The sequence below is a fragment of the Triplophysa dalaica genome, chromosome 24 (genome assembly GCF_015846415.1).
Source record: "Triplophysa dalaica isolate WHDGS20190420 chromosome 24, ASM1584641v1, whole genome shotgun sequence".
Classification (NCBI taxonomy): Eukaryota; Metazoa; Chordata; class Actinopteri; order Cypriniformes; family Nemacheilidae; genus Triplophysa; species Triplophysa dalaica.
This window is the reverse complement of record NC_079565.1, coordinates 6856943-6876603: the sequence shown is the minus strand read 5'-3', so window position 1 is coordinate 6876603 and position 19661 is coordinate 6856943. Positions and strand designations below refer to the sequence as shown.

At 38.1% G+C, this 19661-nt stretch overlaps 1 protein-coding gene across 5 annotated transcripts; it reads left to right on the top strand.

Annotated features, from left to right (window-relative positions):
• Positions 1-10138: 10138 nt before the first annotated feature.
• On the top strand, positions 10139-18487 carry LOC130413886 (cyclic nucleotide-gated cation channel beta-1-like). Of its 5 annotated transcripts, none has more exons than XM_056739418.1 (19): positions 10139-10511; positions 11052-11217; positions 11423-11455; positions 11701-11799; positions 12644-12798; positions 13007-13198; positions 13541-13749; positions 13884-13934; positions 14012-14098; positions 14192-14256; positions 14346-14468; positions 14703-14844; positions 14934-15093; positions 15203-15300; positions 15690-15773; positions 15938-16056; positions 16162-16308; positions 16533-16725; positions 16847-18487. In XM_056739418.1, exons 1-19 carry the CDS (start codon positions 10277-10279, stop codon positions 17024-17026), a joined length of 2538 nt encoding a protein of 845 aa, XP_056595396.1. In that variant the 5' UTR covers positions 10139-10276; the 3' UTR covers positions 17027-18487. The 5 variants fall into 5 exon arrangements, with proteins under 5 accessions (XP_056595396.1, XP_056595394.1, XP_056595397.1 ...); XM_056739416.1 differs by having other exon boundaries at positions 11701-11838; XM_056739420.1 differs by having other exon boundaries at positions 10377-10687; positions 11701-11838.
• Positions 18488-19661: the final 1174 nt, after the last annotated feature.

Below are 19661 nucleotides of genomic sequence, written 5' to 3'. Positions count from 1 at the left end.
TTCTTGGCCACCATTGACTACCATAGTAGGAAAAATGAAAATGGTAGTAAAAAGTTCCCCAGAACCGTTTGCTTTTTACATTCTTCGAAATATCCTCTTTTGTGTTCAACAGAACAAAGAAATGTATCAAGCAATTTTCCTAGTACGGTAGTCAATGGTGGCCAGAACTGTTTGGTTTCATTAGAACTCTAATGAACTCTGTGTTCATTAGAACAAGAAATTTATACAGATCCGGAACAACTCAAAGGTGAGTAAATGATGACACAATTTTTATTTTTGGGAGAACTGTTCCTTTAAATTTACTAATGGGCTATATTCACTCCACCACAATTGGTTATTATAACCAAACAATGAAGTGACGCCCATGGATTTCTTATTTTAATTCTTAAAACATACTCGCAGGAACCCCCCTTCCTTCACTCTCTCCCGTATCCTGTTAAAGGATTAGATAAACACTTTTGCAGTTCGTCCAATCACATTCTGGGACACTATCATGAGACTGCCCCGAGGGTGCCGATACGCTATACACTTTAGGGGCTTACCTGAGATCAGTTTTTAGTTTTGCTGGTCGTAGTTTGTGCTTGTAAAGCATTAGCTTGCCCTCGATCAGTTTTGTATCAGCCCTTCACTCATTCACATCTTATCCTGCCTTTATCTCATTACCGGATCTCCTGTCGCTTATCTGCTCAGGCCTGGCATCACCATGCCACTGGTTTCTGAAAGCAACGTGTGGTAACACCCAAAAGTCAAAGAATTACATTGAAACAATGTTACTTGGTAGATATTTATGCATGAAGAATACAGTGTTTCTCTTTTTGAGGTGCACGATATGAATAGTTAAGACAGCATTTCAGGAAGCTTAAAGAAGCTTTCCCTTCATTTCTCCTGTCATGTTTGATTAGTCAATTACACGCAACCCTAATCGTACTGGCTGGGTGTGAGGACATGTTTCTTTATTCGTTTCATTCTTGCTTCTTTATCTAATCTCGGAGAAAATATCCAAGACTAATCTAGAGAATGGGAGCTGACGACGTGCATCAATGGGTTTAAATGTCGTCTGGAACTCGTGTAATGTTGGGTATCACACACTTCTGTCAAAGCTAATTTACAACCCTTGAGATGAGGCACACATCCCATAATATGATATTATTGGTAGTGCTTTCTATAAAGACCCAACATGAATGTGTAGCAACATCCTGGGAATGGCTCGGAACACCATAGCTACTGCATCGCAATGCCCTGACGACCATCCACATCATGAGTAAATATCTGTATGTAATACAACATTTAAATGTTAGAGATGATATTCGGTCTCCACTGCAATGCAGTCTAATAGGATCCAGAATTTTGGAAAGTAAATTACACACAAACTGAAACCTGGCAGGTTCAACGTTTAACCCATTTGGTTCACAGTAGTGTGCTTTTACACATAATCTGATGAGGGGTAGCACTGTCCTTCAAGATTTAATCCAGTTACCCCAGTCCTGCCTCAATCCTAATCCTAACAGATTGCTGAAGTCTGTTTTGGATGTTATCAATCCTCTCGGAATGTCCGACCACTGATGAGAATTCAGGTAAGAAACTGGATTTTAATAGATAGATTGTCTACAAAGTATGTCTTTAACAAATAATGTAGATTTTGATGATGGTGATCTTACTGCTTTAAATTGACAAATGGATTTGCATAAAAGAAAAAAGTACTTTTCAAATGTGCATTTTCAAACCTTTCAAAATTCATCAAATACAAGAGTGAGTTAAACAGGCTCTATAAAAATCATTGCATTTGCCTATAATACAAAGCAAGATTTTCAAGAATTATTAAAGGACGACAAGCTTCAAGGTTGAATTTGATTTTCTTATCTAAACTTTGATTTTGCTCAATGCAAACTATTCTGTGTAAACACAAGAATGACCAACAGGAAGACACCGTAGTGTCTTTGAGACTCAAAGATAACGTAAAAGATCAAGGAAGTGATTAACTGACTTTTGCTGGACTTGTTGATCAGCCCTTGAAGTGTCCAGCTGACCGCTACTAATCGCTTTAATGTCTGACCCAAACCTGAGAACCGTCCGTCACGACATTGCTGCTTTTGTGTGTTGGGACTGAATCTCTGAGAATTAAAGCGCAACTTGTCTTGAGAACTAGTCTCGCTGGTCTCATTGTTCTCCAGCAAGCATATCAAACCTCCTCTGATTATGTAAAGGATGTGGCAAAAACCTGACATCATACTATTTCCGAAACTGTTATTGGGTTTCCCTGGAAACAAGCCTTGTTTGCCATGAACTTTAAAATGTTCGGATGAATTGAAATCGACACTGGGCTTTCCCAAGGATTACATCCTTTTCCCGGAAGCAGATCCCTTTGTCTATTTTTATTTATTTTGTAAAGAGCAACCTTGGGATGAAACGCTTTCTTTATTAACGTTCACTGAAATAAGCCTATCTGTATAAGACAGTTGATCTGTTATGTTTAATGGTTTATTTCACCTCTCAGGATGTTTAACTGGGTTGTGAAGGTAGTGCCACATCCTCCTGATGGACAGGACGGTCTGGAAGAGGACTCGGCCAGTGCGGTAAATCTCTCAGAATCCCATCAACACAAACATGTAGCACATAAATCTGTTTATATGTAAAATATGATGTAAACAATGACAGTTCTATTAATCTAAGAGCTAAATCAGGGGCCATTTGCATAAATTTAGCCGCTAAATTAAGACTCCATCTTAACAACTACTGACTAGCAATTATTTAAGAACAATCAGTCATACTTTTCAGATTTCAAGTAGACCAAACTGTTCACCCTTTTATGTTACTGACTTGAAGTTATAACCAGTAGATAACTAATTTGTAAGACTAGTCTAAGTAGTTTATTCAATCGGCTTTGACATTAAATGTGTGATGGGATTCTGTTCAAGTTCAAGTCCGGCTTGCGTCATACTCCGAGCCCATTAAACCATATATTCCTGTTCTTCTTCTTTTTAAATATCATAAAGTTGAGGCAGTATTACAGATCTATTCATTTTGACCTTTTTGTTTTTGTGTCTATTCCTCCCTGCATTTCTGTGAAGAATGAGAAACCATCAAAGCGAGGTATTTACAGCACAATTACCAATGAAACATGTTACCAATGAATATAATAAGGTCCTATCTTCGTCATTGTAATACAGATAAATTAAAATCATCCAAGTCAATAAGAGAGGAAGATCAAACATCTCAAACCTCACAGGGCAGGTAATCTGAGTTTTAAAAAATTGCCCATAACCTGGATCACAAAACCAGTCTTAAGTAGCACGGAAACATTTTTAGTAAAAGACAAAAATACATTGTATGGGTCAAAATGATAGATTTTTCTTTCATGCCAAAAATTATTAGGATGTTAAGTAAAGATCATGTTCCTTGAAGATATTTAGTAAATTTTCTACCTTAAATATATAAAAACTTTCTTCATGTGAGTGGATGGTGTGCCACAGTGCCCCTGATTAACAACTTCAAAGGCAATTTTCTCAACATTTTGATTTTTTTGCACTCTCAGATTCCTGACTTTTAAACGGTTGTATCTCAACCAGCTATTGTCCTATTCTAACAATTTATACATCAATAGAAAGCTTATTTATTCAGCTTTCATATTATGTAAAATCTAAATTTCGAAATACCCATTAGACTGGTTTTGCTGTCCACGGTCACAAATATCCATAACTCAGGTGTATGTTTAAATATAGTTTAATGTGAAATATTTGTCTGTATGTTTCAGTGTTCAGAACGGTATGATAAACTGGCTCTCCAATGGTTTCGCAAGTGCACTGCCTCAACCCGCAGGAGGTCCTCTTCTCTCCAGAGCCAACTCTGATGCTAAAGTATTAATTTCCCTTCTACATCATTTTTTTATTAGTATGTAATGTTTTACTTTAACACCTTTTAAAACGCCACTGTTTATTCAATATTGGTGTATTGCTAACATACAAACTTTGAGATTTATGAATTTAAACAGAAAACATTTCACACTGTATTATTTATTTATTGCAGTCAATGCATGAAGAAGGTTCTGCGGACAGGTAATCAATAAACAAGCAATGACCGATAACATCATTCTGTGCATTGTGCAGAGTTTTAAACTGGACATTATTCATTCGGCACTCTCTGTCTGGTAGGACTGGAGTTATTGGTTGGATCTCACAGGGAATCGGAAAGGTGGTCCCTCAGCCTGATGAGAAATACAGACAAGGAGAGACTCCAGATTGTTTAGAAGCCACAGAGGTTTGTGAACTGTGTGATTTTTAATATTTTTTATGTGCACTACAGATTCAAGATTTTACTAAAATATTTTGCATGATCCTACAAGCAGTTTGATTACAACAATTTGAGCCTAATTTAGCAATATATTTGCGCAAACATATTATTTAAAAATGTATAATATAACGTATTACTCTACAAAACATTTAATTCGATTTTCAATAAATTAACTTTTATTTTAAATTGTCAAAAAGCAACCAAAAAGAGCCATCATTTTATATTTTGGAAAGAAAATATATGAACTGTGCTGACTCTATACTATCTCTTCTGGATATTTTAGGTCTATGATGTCAAAGATCTCCCAGGTATGTATAAGCTGATTTCTCAGCATGGCAAAGATTAAAAGCTTAGTTAAAACAGCTCTGTGATGGGTTTAGTGTAATAAAGGCCATGCATGTACTGTCTATCTTTTACACCAGATTCTGAGCCTTTGCCACATATACCAGTAGTAGAGATGGTGTCAGAGGATGAAGTATCTGAGGTGGAAGCACCTGCTCAGTTCCCTCCAAAGTGAGTAACTTTTACACAAACAAACTGTCCAATTAGATAAACCTTCAGTATAATACCAACCACCATGCACTGCAGCAACCACATTGTAACACATTGACATTGTTGCCCCTGCAAAGCAACAAATTCAGCATTGTGACTACTTTGTGTTGACAAGCACTACTTGTTTTCTCAGTTTACAAAAAGTTGTTTAACGAATTTCCATGTTTAGTCTCCTAGGAAAGAATCATTTTGAGTAATTTAATGTGTTAATAGAATGATGACCTGGATAAAGAGCGGCTTTCAGAACGCTCTGCCTCAACATGTGGTCAGACCCCCAAATAACTCCAACTCGTCCTCGCCGAGATCATCACAGTGCTCCAACAAAGGTACCAAAACTTTCCCAAAAAGTTACACTGCTTGACTTTACTTAATTTTTGGTAAAAAAAACTTTTTTTTATGGGGGCCGACAGTTTATTCACCACCTCCAGATTCGATCGCCAGCGTGACAGAGGTTGATTTGAAAGCTGCCAGGTGAGTCAAATTAAAAATACAGGTAATTTCTCAAACTTTTGTAATATTATACACAACATGCTTATATTTTACGTTACGTCTTGTGTTTTCTCACGCACTTGTTCTCAGTATGGTCACTCGAATTGTTCAAGGTTTAGGCCTTTCGATGCCACAGCCGGTGTTAAAAAACAAGGTGTGTGAGAAGTGATTGTCTTACATTAATCCTTCACGTTTTCTTAAGCTAAGACGCCTGTTTGACTCTATTTCTATCCATAAGGAGGACAGAGAGATTGTGCGAAACGGTGAGTAAGACGTTCCTCTTTTAACACTGTTTACATCCTTCATAACAAACTCGTGTATTTCCTGGAAAACCTCGCGTGGATTTAGTTCAATATGAAAACAGACCAAAAAAGATCATTGCATGGATAACAAAATGACCCGCTCTGTGAAACAACAAATACTAGAATGACAAGGATCTTCAACTTTATTAGACCTTCAGGGCCCAAATAACTTCGAAGCAGCGTAGGACAAACTCATAACTCAGTCCATCTTCTCCTTCTGTTACAGGGGAGAGGACACTGAGAACCTCTTAAACTAAAGAAGAGAGAGAGACAGACAACTGCATTACACAGTCACAGACAAATCGTCAGTGGAGACAGACGCCCTCGAGGCATCGGAAGGAGAAAGCAGCTTTATAACGCTTTCCAATAACCGGGCAGCTTTGAAATTGAATTGAAGTTCTTGTACTGTAAAATAACGTTGAACTAATATGCAAATATGAAAGAATTGCAGCCATGAACCAATAATGTATTTTTTTAAGAAGTATTGAGGTTAAAAATGAATGTATGAATAGCTGGCAGCCCTCAGATGGGTGTTTCTTGTTATCACTGCAGTGATCTTTATGGTCTGACATTAAGATAGATGGTAAAACTGTACATGTCTTATGATCCTCATGAGATGTTGTATTTTAATTACATGTTTCCTCAGTTGACTGATATCTGCATTTAAAAAGGTTATACTGCCTTGACTCATAAATGTATTTTTGGCTATATACACTATATATATTTTGATGAATAGAGAATATCTTCATTTAATGAGAATGATATATTACTATTTAAATGCTTAATTTATAATTGTATTATATTAATATGTTGGACTAATAAATAAAATACAATTCATGATTGCACTAATGTGTAATCTGTCTCTGTGTAAACACACACAATTGCTTTATTTCTTACTCCCAAAAATACAAATTCTTATTATTTATTCATCATAATGAGACCTGCATATGACACTTCCTTACGTGTAACGCAAAAGAAGATATTTTGAGAAATGTCTACGTGTTTTTTTGTCCATCGGGGCCAATGTTGTTTGCTTCCCAATGTTCTTCAAAATATACATGACATTATATTGAGTAAATTATTTTTGCGTGAACTATCCCTTTTACATGAGAATAGAATTAAGAATTCAAGAGAGAGTGTTTGTTTATTAGCTGCAGTTTTTGACCTTATAATTATTTTGAACACACTTTACTGACAAAATGACATTTTTTTCAGATTTTAAAATAAATTAAAAAAGATGTGTATGGGCAGGAGCTTAGCGTGGAAAAGTTAGGACAGTTCTAAGAGATCTGTTTTATTATAAGTATCGGTACCAGAAGTAATGTAATAGAATTCGTAAATGTACTTTTTTATTGCAGACAAAGATTTTGGATAGTTTGGTTGTATGTTTGGTGCGTTCGGTAGCCCCACCACACATTTTCTTTCATAGGGCCCAAATTTGCTTGCGGCGCCCCTCTCTATGCGAAAACCCTTCAGTGAGTTCCCTCTTAGGCACACTTCTATAAACATTTGTTTGTTTTATTTACAAACCAGACCACATTTCAAAAGAATTATTTCATATCATTCAGCTGAACTTGTATTGAACCGACCGTGTTGTAAGTAAACTAAAGTCAGCAGGAAAACCAGTGCATCATACCCTTAATCCAACAGCACAAAATCAAATATCACCACCTTGAGAATCTTGATGTTGAGTCCAGCTTTAAAACAATCCTTGAGCGTGGCTGTATATTCAGCAGGCAGTGCAAATTCAGTTCCCGATGACCTCGTCCTAGAGGAAGTTGACTCTGAAGATGAAGCTCAAGCGAAGGAAACAACAGCGAACTTACTTCCATCTCCACCACCACCTAAATCAGCAGAACAATCTCTTCCACTGAGTGTCACCACTCCCTCACAAGCCCACACAGAGCAAGAGGACGCAGAGACCCAAACAGCACGATGGACACCCATGATCGAGAGCATCAAGAGAGAGGCAGAGGACACTGCCATATTAATCATGGAGGAACGGTAGGATTTAAGGAAATAGTTCGCTCTTAAAACATAATTCTCATTTATTTATTTACCCTTATACGATTCTAACCCAGTACCTTTTTTTGTAATGTAAAGCACAAACTCGGTCACCGTTCACTTTTACTGTATGGAAGAAGCATTGAAAGGGGTGACTGAGGATGTCAACTATGACAAAAGATGATGAAATAAAACTCACACATGATTTTTTGTTAAAAGTCTGTGCACATGAATGCCACATCTACTCTTTACGGACCCTCGAACCGTTTTCTCTACAGTATGTCTGGTGCTTTTGTCTGACGCAGGTTGATGCAGGAGCGTGTGGAGATGGCGCGCATGGCAGAAGACGTCGCGAGGAAGACGGCAGAGATGGCGGTCAGAGAGTTGGCACAGGCCAGGCTTGGCATTCAGACCATTGTGGAAGAACCAGAAGATTATGATCAAGAGTAATTCATTAACAATATATTGACATGTAAATGACACGTAGATGTAACCAAAACCTTACGATAGCATCCCTGTTACAGATTACAAGTGTTGCAGGAAGACGACAGTGAGATAGAAATCGGAGAGTAAGAAATAGGTTTTTAAAATAAATAAAAAAAACGTTTTAAATAGCTGTATTTTAAACAGTATGCATTTAAAATAATTGAGCAAAATAAATGCTCACTTTTAACCGTTTACATGAAAACGCAAACGGAACGTATAGGCTTCTTATATAGGCCCCATTTATTGTTGCGTAACAGGATTACGTCACATGCGCTACAGGTGTGTGAAATTACATAATAGTGTGATATTTAAAATCCCCAGCAACATTTCCTTAGCAACCGCATCGCATCCCCTGGAGACGCGGTGCGCCGCCTCCGGGTTGCTATAGTTACCAATCGCGCCTCCGATGTGTGCATCGTCGCAGTGAAATATGGCGCAGCATCTTCAGTGCCCTGTTTTATCTGTCTTAGAAACGGCGTATATGACGTTTTAATAAATCGCGTTACCGTATATTTTCTATCGCGTGAATTGATAAGCAAAATGAATGGAGATGGAAACTGCATCAACTGATGCATTAAGACATCGCGTTTGATTTCAAAGTAAGTTCATTCTACTACAACTGGATAACGTTTTTTATACATGTACTTATTTTATTTATGCAATGTTTAAAACGAAAGACCAAATGGTATTTGAAAGGCCTGCAAACACTGTGTTTGTTAATGTGCCATCATGCCAACACTATGCTTATGTAAGTTAATTAATAGCCGAGTAATGTTTACCCTCATGCTGCCACAAGAGGCATTTTACGGTCGTTGAAATCTGATGTTTGTGTCATGAAGCATTAAATTGTCTGTTTGTTTATCCACAGGTGTCAATCGCCTTCACCTAAAGAGTTTCTTCCGGAAGAGCAGGAGGCGGAGGAACAAACCGAAACCCCTGTGGAAGAATTCAAGTCCTCTTCACCTTTACAGGAGGAACCGGATCTTGAATCTGAGCCTGAGGTGGATATCAAACCTGAGGCTGAATCCACACTTGGATCTAAGAGCCCTATATCTGAAGAAGAGTCTGAGGAAGATCCTGACCCGATCACTCACCAGCCTCAGTCCATTTCCAGTAGATCAGTTTGTGGAACTGATACGCCGGTAATTCTATAAAAGAACCCAGGCTGATCATCTGTTTTTATTCTTGTGTTTTTATACTTGTTTTGTATTTGATGTCCTGGTGTCATTTTCATAAATTGCTCCTCCACTATTTGCCTTTTAGCAGACATTTACTATCCAAAGTGACTTACAGCACACCAAGTGCAAAAAACTCCCCCTGGAGTAACTTTGGGTAACACTGCACACAAACATTGCTGGTATTTCGGTGCAGGACATGATGTTTTTTTCTGTTTAGTAGTGCTGTTTTTACCTTTATTTATCTTTTATTTGCACTGATGCAATATGTTTTCTATTTAGGTGGAGAGTACTACTCCTGAAGTGGAAAGTAGTGGTGAGTGTAAAAAAATTACATATTTTTGGTTTAGATTTAAAAAAAATGTATTTGAATATATAATCTTTTGTACATGTTTTCCACATTTTTTATATCTGTGTAATATTTAAAAATCTGTATGTATTTGAGTTATTGACTATGTGCCGCTCTCCCTACAGTCCCATCCAGATGTGATGCGCTGAAGAGCTGCCTCATGCACGTGCCCTGTGCTCCACAGGCCCTCGACCGCTTCAGCCGGTTCCAAAAAGAGAACAACATCACCCTGCCCCGAGTCCCTCGGATCCCCGACTTGCCCCCTTCTCTGTCTCAGATCACACAACAGCTGCCATCCTTTCCCTTTCAAGTGGCTCAGTTACCCCAACAAATCTCCCAGCAAATTTCCCAAATCCCCCAGCAATTCCATAACCTGTCTTCCAACGTATCCCAGCGCTTTCCCAGCTTCAACCCGCAGCTTCCCAGCCTCCCACAACAGCTGTCCAACATTCCACAGCAATTATCTAACATCCCACAAAAGCTGTCCAGCCTTCCACAACGGTTTTCTGTACTCCCGCAACAGGTATCCAACATACCGCAACACCTCTCCGCTATTCCACAAAAAATATCCAGCATTCCACAAAGGATTTCCAGCATTCGGACACGTCTTAACCAACTTAAGCCTGAGCAGGATGCCCAAGCAGCAACCGCAGCAGAATAGAGAACTGGAGTTGGACCATCTCGTCCGCCAGTCTCCTCTCCACTCCCCCAGGACCCCCTCTCCTTCCTACCCAAGCTCCGTCCTAGACCACCCCAACGTGCCCTCGTACCCCCGTCTGCCACCCATCACCCCTTCCAGGCAGTTGTCAGGTGTCTCCAACCCTGCCTTACACATTGAAGATGATTCCAACTCTGCTAGACCCTCAGGTGATCCACACCATCGCCTTTGTCTGTTAGATAAGTCTGTGCTTTTTCTTTTCCTTTGCTGCCAAATGAAACATTAGGTTGCAGAACAATATGTCGGTGCCTGTAGTGACCCAAGTGGCCTGTTTTACATGCCGACCATTCACCTCAAACTCAGTAAATGCTCAGTTTACCTCACGGTGAGTCTTGAGAGAAAACCACTCACATATATTTCCAATAACAGCACTTGTGATCTTGTCTCCTCAGAGATAATTCACCCCAAAATAAAATTCTGTCATCTCGTATACACCCTCATTTCAATCAAAACCTGTATATGACTCTTTCTTATGGCAACACAAAAGAGGATATTTTGAGAAATGTCTCGGTGGTTTTGGTCAATGGGGGTTCATGTTCTTTGGTCACCAACCTTCTTCAAAATATCATTTTTTGTGTTCTACAGACAAAGGAAAGTCAAACAGGGGTATCTTATATGTGGTTTTATAAATGGTTTCATCACCATTGTACGTTGATGATTGAGAATATTGTACATTATCTCATCTTCAGTGAGCTCCAGACTGAGCGTGCACCCGGCCGTGAATGTAGAAGATGTTGATTCTGACCGAGGTAAAGGTGGAAGGAGATCTCGTCCCATACCATTAATCATAAAACCACAAGAACCCAACCTGAAGACCCTAACTGTACCTGGTGTTCGCAAAGCCACCCGCACCAGGTAAACCTACCTTATTATATACTCTGGATATAGAAAACAGATATATTTTGTTTTGCTGCATATTTATCCAGCTATAAATTGTTACCAATATTAACCGTTACTTTTATGTTTTGTTTCTCAACTGTTCTTTTGTCTGTGGACACACACACTTATTCACACACTCGCACACAATTCTTTTGCTGGATGTAAACGATGATGAATCCAGAGACAGAAAACCACAAACAATTTGGAACAAGATGTAAGATGTTTGAATAAGCTCATGTCAGAACTCACCAAAGTTCTCATGCTGTTTGTCCTATTAATTCACTTCACATTCTCCACTTCACTTCATACACATGGGAGCATCTTTAATCATATTTTGACGAAGAACCTGTTCCAATGATTTCACAACCACCTACTATCATGTTTCAAAACGCATCTTCCATTTAAAGTTGATTTATTTTGTGAGTTCCTTCATAACATGATTCTGTTTTTCTCTAACAGCAAGAGACTCTACTCTCAAGATGATGAGGAAGAGGAGGAAATAGAAACCGCAGTCAGGGCCTGGCCGAGCCAAAGTAGCATCTCCAGCGCCGATGGCGGGTACCAAAATAAAGATTCTCATAAATGCAAAATTCACATGTACATGTCAAATTTAAAGGTCCAACGTGTAATATTTTGAAAATCTATTGACAGTAATGCAATGTGATGTACATAACAAGGTCTTATATAGAGACTTTACATAATGAAACGTTATGTTTTTATTATCTTAGAATTAGCTTTTTCTATGAATATGCGCTTGCATGGAATTCGCCATGTTGTTTCTACAGTAGCCCTAAGCGGGTTTCTGAAACTGTTATCTAATTCAGCATATAAGCAAAAACAAAGACATCTTAGTCCTGTGTCAGTCGCAGGAGTGCTTCTTAAGGGAGTGGTGGAGAGCAATTGGTTGCAATTCACAACCTCCCCGCTAGATGCCGCTAAATTCCATAAACCGGACTTCATGACATTATTGTATCCAACATTATATTTAAAAGACGTCTTTCTGGGATTTGATCGAAAACACACATGATTTTCTTAAATGGATACAGTATTTTTTGACATATTGTTCGATAGGGTGTCTTTAATTGTTGCTTGATCTTTACCAGTTTTTAGAAAAAGTACACCCATAAAAAATGCTGGATTATTCTCAGCCCAGCATTCGGTTAAAAGGGACAAGCCCAGAAATCGGGTTATATTAACCCAGCAAATAGTTTATATTTGACCCAAGGATGGGTTGAAACAACCCGGTATGGGTTAATTCATTTACAACCCAACGGGTGAGTTTGTTCTATTTTGAACCAATGCTGGGTCAAAATAACCCAGACGTTTTTAGAGAAATAAAGATATAATTCAGATCATTTTTGGATGGATTTATGTAAATACACAAGTTATTTTCCGATTCAAGGCTTAATCAACGGCCCGCCTCTTCAGCCAGCCAGGCCAGCACAGTAGTGAACGAGAGGTTGCAGGAGCTGGTGAAGCTGTTTAAAGAGAGAACAGAGCGTGTCAAGGAGAAACTAATTGATCCAGATAACTCGGATGATGGGACACCACCTGCCTGTGAGCTGAGCCCAATTTCACAGTTTGATGAACACTTTGTACAAAAAACACTAAACAAACACTGGATGGAACTGATCAAATAATGTCTTTGCATTCATCCAAACAAGTGTTTTATTGAGAACCACACAAATTAAACATTCCTTAAACACACAGAGTCACTGTCAGTATCATAGGATATGCAACAAATAATAATGTCTTTTATTAATAGCTCCAGCTAAGCAAGCTCCAGCGCCCCCTCCTGAGCCTCCAGCAGAGCAGAAAACAGAGCAGGAGGTTCCCGATACCACTGTTGAGAAAGAAGAGGAAAAAACGACGGTCCTATGCTGTAAGGTCAAACCTCAGTCCAGGCTTGCTCGATTTCTGCGCTACCGTTTCCCAGCTAGCATCGACCCCTTTACTAGTAAGCACTCCTCTTTTCATCATGTTCCCCTGATGTTCGTTTTTGGCATTTCTTTTTGGAACCAAAACGTAGTAAGAATAACTTTTTTATTTTGTAACCATAACGTAATACTCCAAGAAAGGGGTTGTTTTTTAATAAAAAGATTAATAACTTATACAGAATATTCCTTAATTGTTATTTTTTGCAATCGTGTTTTTATGAAATAGTGAAAACGATGACATCATAGCTGAAAATATGAACCTTTTTGCTTTATTAATATTAAGTGTCATTTGTTTTTCATAACCCATTGTAATGAATGATTGATATATGATGAAGTCTTACATTGTTCCGAAATCTCTGCAGATTTGATCTACGTGCTTTGGCTGTTTTGTGTGTCTTTGGCGTTTAACTGGAACGTGTGGATGATTCCCGTGCGTTGGGCGTTCCCTTATCAAACCCCTGATAATATCCATGTATGGCTGTTGATCGACTACATATGTGATACCATTTACATTCTGGACATCTTGGCCTTTCAACCCCGACTGCAGTTCGTGGAACATGGGGACATTGTGGTAAGTGTGAGCGGGCTAAATTATTAAAATGAAGAGTTTTAAAATGAAGAAAAACTCTTTTTTGTTTTAAATCGTGTTTTTTATTATGTTATCATGTTTTGATTGTGTCTTCCTTTTGTTCTGTTCGATTTTAGAGCAGCAAGAAGGAAATGAGAAATAATTACACCAAAGCTTTACGATTCAAGGTATGTTTTGGGTAAAATGTATTTGTGTATATTTGATTGTTTATTGGACTCTAGGAATCTAAAATTATGCGTTCCAGCTGGACCTGATCAGTCTTCTTCCACTGGAGCTTCTCTACTTCAAAACAGGAATTAATCCTCTCCTCCGCTTACCAAGGCTAATGAAGGCGAGCACACGCTCTTATATTTAACCAAGCTTTAGAAAGATCAATCCAGACTGAACCTGCTTTAATTCTTTAACGTGTCATTTCTTCGTGCAGTTTATGTCTTTCTTTGAGTTCAACAAACGTCTGGAAGCTATCTTGACCAATGCATACGTTTACAGGTTAGCCGCCTTTGAATTCGGCATCAACATTTGTTTAATGCTTGTTTTCAAGTGTTCCTCATGATTTTTATTTTTCATTTATTTTTTAGAGTTATTCGAACCACCACGTATCTGCTGTATGCTGTCCACTGTAATGCTTGTCTTTATTACTGGGCCTCAGCTTTTGAAGGTCTGGGTGTTTCCCAATGGGTCTATGACGGACAGGGAAACAGGTGGGTAAATCTGACATTACCATATATCAAATCATGGTCGATCCTTTATATAATAATTAAAGTGACACTATCTTAGTTCCCAGATGATTTACTGTACATTTCTGTAATGCCTTGTAGTTCATTTAAAGGGGTCTATTCTACACGTTTGTGTCATATTAGCTTTGAATCCAGTCCGCTCTTAACGTTACTGGAATGACTTCTGATCTAAAGAATCTTGTTTCGTTTCGTTCTCAGTTATATCCGCTGTTACTACTTTGGCGTTAAGACTTTGCTCACCATTGGTGGCCTGCCGGAACCCACAACACTTTTTGAGATTGTGTTTCAGCTCATCAATTACTTCATCGGAGTCTTTGTGTTCTCTATTATGATTGGTCAGGTAAAGTCATCGACACTGTCAATAGTGGGCGGACATCAGTAGGTTGGTTTCCATGATCGTTGATCACATATTATTGACTTGTGTTTCAGATGAGAGATGTTGTTGGTGCCGCCACAGCCGCTCAGACAAGCTATCGTGCTTGCGTGGACAACACAGTGAAATACATGGCATCTTACAACATTCCTAAGAATGTGCAGAACAGAGTAAAAACCTGGTACAGCTACACGTGGCAGTCCCAAGGCATGCTGGGTAAGATGCTTAAACTGATAATAAGATATCAGTATTATTAAGTTTCTCATTCGTTTAGGGTGCCTCTACTTATCTTTCGGTCATTAAATGGATCCTTGGTTGTTTGCAGATGAACAAGAGTTGCTAGATCAGTTACCTGATAAAATGAGACTGGACATTGCTGTGGACGTGAGCTATAACATTATCAATAAAGTGCCACTTTTTCAGGTATGTTCATACCTAAAGGTCCAGTGTGTCATTTTTTGGGAGAATCTATTAACAGAATAAAATCTAAATTACTATCTCAGAGCTGTATAAAGACCTTACATAATAAAGCATAATGTTTTCTTACAATGAGCTGCGTCAGCCACCAGTTTTTCTTACCTTACAATGAGCTGCGTCAGCCGCCAGTTTTTCTTACCTTACAATGAGCTATGTCAGCCACCGTAGTGCTTCGAAAGGGAGGCGTGGAGTGAACCGTTGGTTGCAATTCACAATCTCACCACTATAGATGCTGCTAAATTTCTTACACTGGACCTTTAAGTTGCTTTGTGAAATGTTTTTCCTTTGTTTTTTCTCTCTATCTATTTGTTTTTCAAAGTTCTTGTCTTATTCAGGGTTGTGATAGACAGATGATCTTTGACATGCTGAAGAGACTCAAATCTGTGGTGTACCTTCCAGGAGACTACGTCTGCAAAAAGGCAAGAAACCTAAAGAACAGACTTTCATATCTTATTTCAATTTGTGAAGACACGTCAGTTTATGTATATTAGTAGTTAAACAGAAATGCCCATAGAGATGATCCTAAAAGTGAGCTAGTGTTTAAATCCAAATGAAAATGTGTCAACCTCTCATGATCTTGCAGGATGAAGTGGGCCGTGAGATGTACATCATTAAAGCTGGGGAAGTCCAGGTAGTCGGTGGTCCGGATGGAAAGACGGTGTTTGTGACCCTGAAAGCAGGAGCGGTGTTCGGAGAGATCAGGTGAGAGGTCATCTGGATTTGTTTGAGCACCATTATATGGTTGCGTCGTACTTACTTGTTTTAACCTAGTTCATGTCTGTTTCTTCTGTTATTTCCAAAATGAAGCTTGCTGGCAGTGGGAGGAGTGAACAGACGTACGGCTAATGTCATAGCACGTGGTTTTGCTAACCTCCTCATCTTGACCAAAATGGACTTGAATGAGATCATGGTGCACTACCCGGAGTCCCAGAAACTTCTCCGCAGGAAAGCAAGGTAATACTAGCATTTAAAGCATTTAGATATATGCAAAATTAACACGAAAAATAAAAAATCTTTGATATTTGTGGCATTTATCTGAAATAGAAATAAATGTTAGTAAAAAACCGAACCCACAAACGTGAACACCAGACAAGGCTTAAGATGTGTACATTACATGGATATTCAATGACATGTTTCATTGGTTTACATGCAAATTTCAAATTGCCATTACCGTAAAGGAAAATGGTGACAAAAGATAAAAAGCCAGCTGAGAAGAAAGAAGAAGAGAAGGAGTCCGTCCCCATTATTCCTCCTCGTGCCGAGACACCCAAACTGTTAAAGGCAGCATTGGAGATGTCTGAGAAATCAGGCAAGAAAGGAACATGGACCAAGTTGAAAGAAAGAAGCAACAGATCAAGTGTCTCCTTACAGGTATGTATTAATATTGCCTTTTTGTGTTTAAAAATCATACATTGTTTAGATAACAAAACAATTTGGGGGAAATACAAAAAACGTTTGTCATCATTTACGTCGTTCCCTTCCTCGCACGTAGCGTTCCATCTCTTCAACTGCGACGCCCAACTCGCCCGCCCATGAACCAAACTCAGAGCAGGAACCAGACGCCCTGTCTCAGATATCAGACAGCTCAATGCAAATCCCTACGACCCCCACCGGCTCTGGAGATGGGAATGTATTTGCTGAAGATGGCCCAAATGAGGAGGAAGCAAAGTAGAAATGTGTGAAATAGCAGATGGTGTGAAGTCAGACACGGACATGATCTCAGGAGTCTTCATCTATACAGCCTGCACAAGAAGCTATTCTAACAGTAATAAGGTGTTTATACTTTATATAAGCTGTGTAAAGCGTAATATTTACTATTAAGATTTACCTGAGTTAGTTTATGTTTATTTTGTTGTCAGAAGCTAGTTCTTTTTAAATACAAAACTGCAATAAACATGGTTTGCTGATAAAGTAATTTCCCTTTTGATAAATGATAAACTCAAACTGCTGACAAAGGGGTGTTGTGTGAATGATCACAAATGATCCGATTTAACTGTCTTACAAGAGATGTGTGCCTTAATAAAGCTTGAACACTGTTACACACCATACACACCCTTACACCTCTGTGCAAACTCATCGGGTGATGACTTCACTGCCAATATTAAAGCAGTTCTGTAGCATTTTTGGACCGGAGTAGTTGTCACAGTGTGTCAGAATTGTATGTCCTTTGACCCGGCGTATGTGACTATTGACAAGTCTTACTGAAAATTTACTTTTCTGCTAATATGTAGGATTTGTTGGCCCGAGAAACAGCGTGCTGAATATTTTAGGATGGATTGTTTAGTGTATGAATAAATCTGTACCTAACCCCGTACCTCTTCCAGCCACAATTTGTGTATTGGAGTCATGCAGATTTATGGCGATACACAAAAAGTTTAGCAGATGTAATGTTTGATACATACATGCATAAGTCATATTACCAGGTTTTCTGTGGATCATCTGTTTGTTGGATCATCTGTTTGTTGTTTTGAAGACAATGGTGTTAAAGTGTTTTTTTTTCACTGTTCATGATATCCAGATGTTATTTAATAAATTAAATTTATTAGTTGGAAATATTGTACTGCCAATTAGCAAAATAAAGTAAAAGTTTGTAAAGTTAATATAGAAGCTTTTAAAGTCATTGATTCAAGTTGATATAGAAGTTTGAAAATCAATAGCGTCCCAAAATGGCTCTTTTTTATTTACAACCGGTCTGATTATTTTGTTTTCAGTTCTTTAAGCCCTGTAATTAATCCTAAAGTCTAAAAGAAAATAGTATAGCTCTATTTATTTATTTACCTATCATGCTGGACAATCACTTGTAAAAAACAACATAAAGCTACAAGTATATGATGTACAGTTTTTTTGTATAATATTAATTTATTTGTACATTTTGCTATCATTTATTACTACATAGTTTTACTAATTTTATTATGTTGCTGTTAGCATGTATTTTGGTTCTTTTGAAGGCCTAAAATGTTTTATGGCCCGAGTGATTCCTTCCAGATCTGTAGATAATTCAAATAGATGTAAATAAAAGTATGACTGTTAACTTTACTACTACTATTGGTATTGTACAGTATAAACTGACGTTGATTGACTTCGTAAGAAATGGTTAAGTTGGAATGTTGAATAAAAGTTTATTCATTGACTATATCTGCATTTAGATTTGTTTACTCTTTGTCTCGATCTTATTTTGGCTTTGGGTTGTAAAAAATAATTCTAAAATCTGATTAGATCAGGTAATTCAGACCTGGTTTTGTTCTGAATCACGGCTAGGCCCTAATTGACATTTTAGTAGGCGTTGGAAACTTTTCCCAAAGGACAGGAAACTTGGATTTAAGCAGAAGATGTTAATCTACTGCGAATCTACACATCATAGCCTACTCTTTCAGGGCTGTAGTCAACAAGTCTGTTAAATACTCTTCATGTAAATTAATTCAAAGTGCTTAGGTGACAACTGCAAACAAATCTTGAAGAGAACTTGTAACCCCCTCCGCCTGCTCCCGGAGAGTCAACACCCCTTACACGAATTAACTTAACATGTAAACATTTGGCTAAACGATGGAAAAATGGGCACCCGTAGCTATCACATGTTGTAATTGCAGTTCATAGAAGATAAATAAAAAAACAGAAACAAAGACATTCATTCTCTCTCCATAAATATTAAAGACATGAAACAGACATTGGAGAATGGAGAATTCTTCAGGTTAGCAGGTTTACTTTGCTGGTTCTTCTGCACTTTTACCACACAGGTTTTCTTACTTCTTTCCATATTTTTACGTAAGAATGCATTACAGTGAACCTTTATTACATTTCTCTATAGACCTTCACGGACACCTTAAGAGGTAAGCAGGATTTATTTTTCTTTCCATCTGCATATGATGTTTTGAAATCAAACATTGGTTCTTACTCCTCAATATTCTGCAGAGTTAAGGACGTACCCAAGATTCCAGAGGTGTCTCCAGGAGATCTTATAGATCATCCTAAATATAGGCAACCTCAAGTTCAATGTTTGGAGAAAAATCTGAGAATCTCTCAGCTACAGTGAATCCACCTTCTTTATTGGAGAAAAGATCAAACTTTCTTATGTTAAGAAAGCAAGCACTGGATGTATACTGTACTTAAGCTAATAGAAATGATGTTCTCAAGCCACAACTTTCCAATGCATGACAGATCTGACAGAGGTGTGGAACCCCAATGTTCCCAAAGGTCTTTAAAGGGTGGAATTTTGTGGGCATCGGCAAAATAAAGTAACATTGTTACCAATTTTTAAAGAACATGTTGATTGATAGAGCTTTGAATATCTGTAATGTCCAAATGTTGCC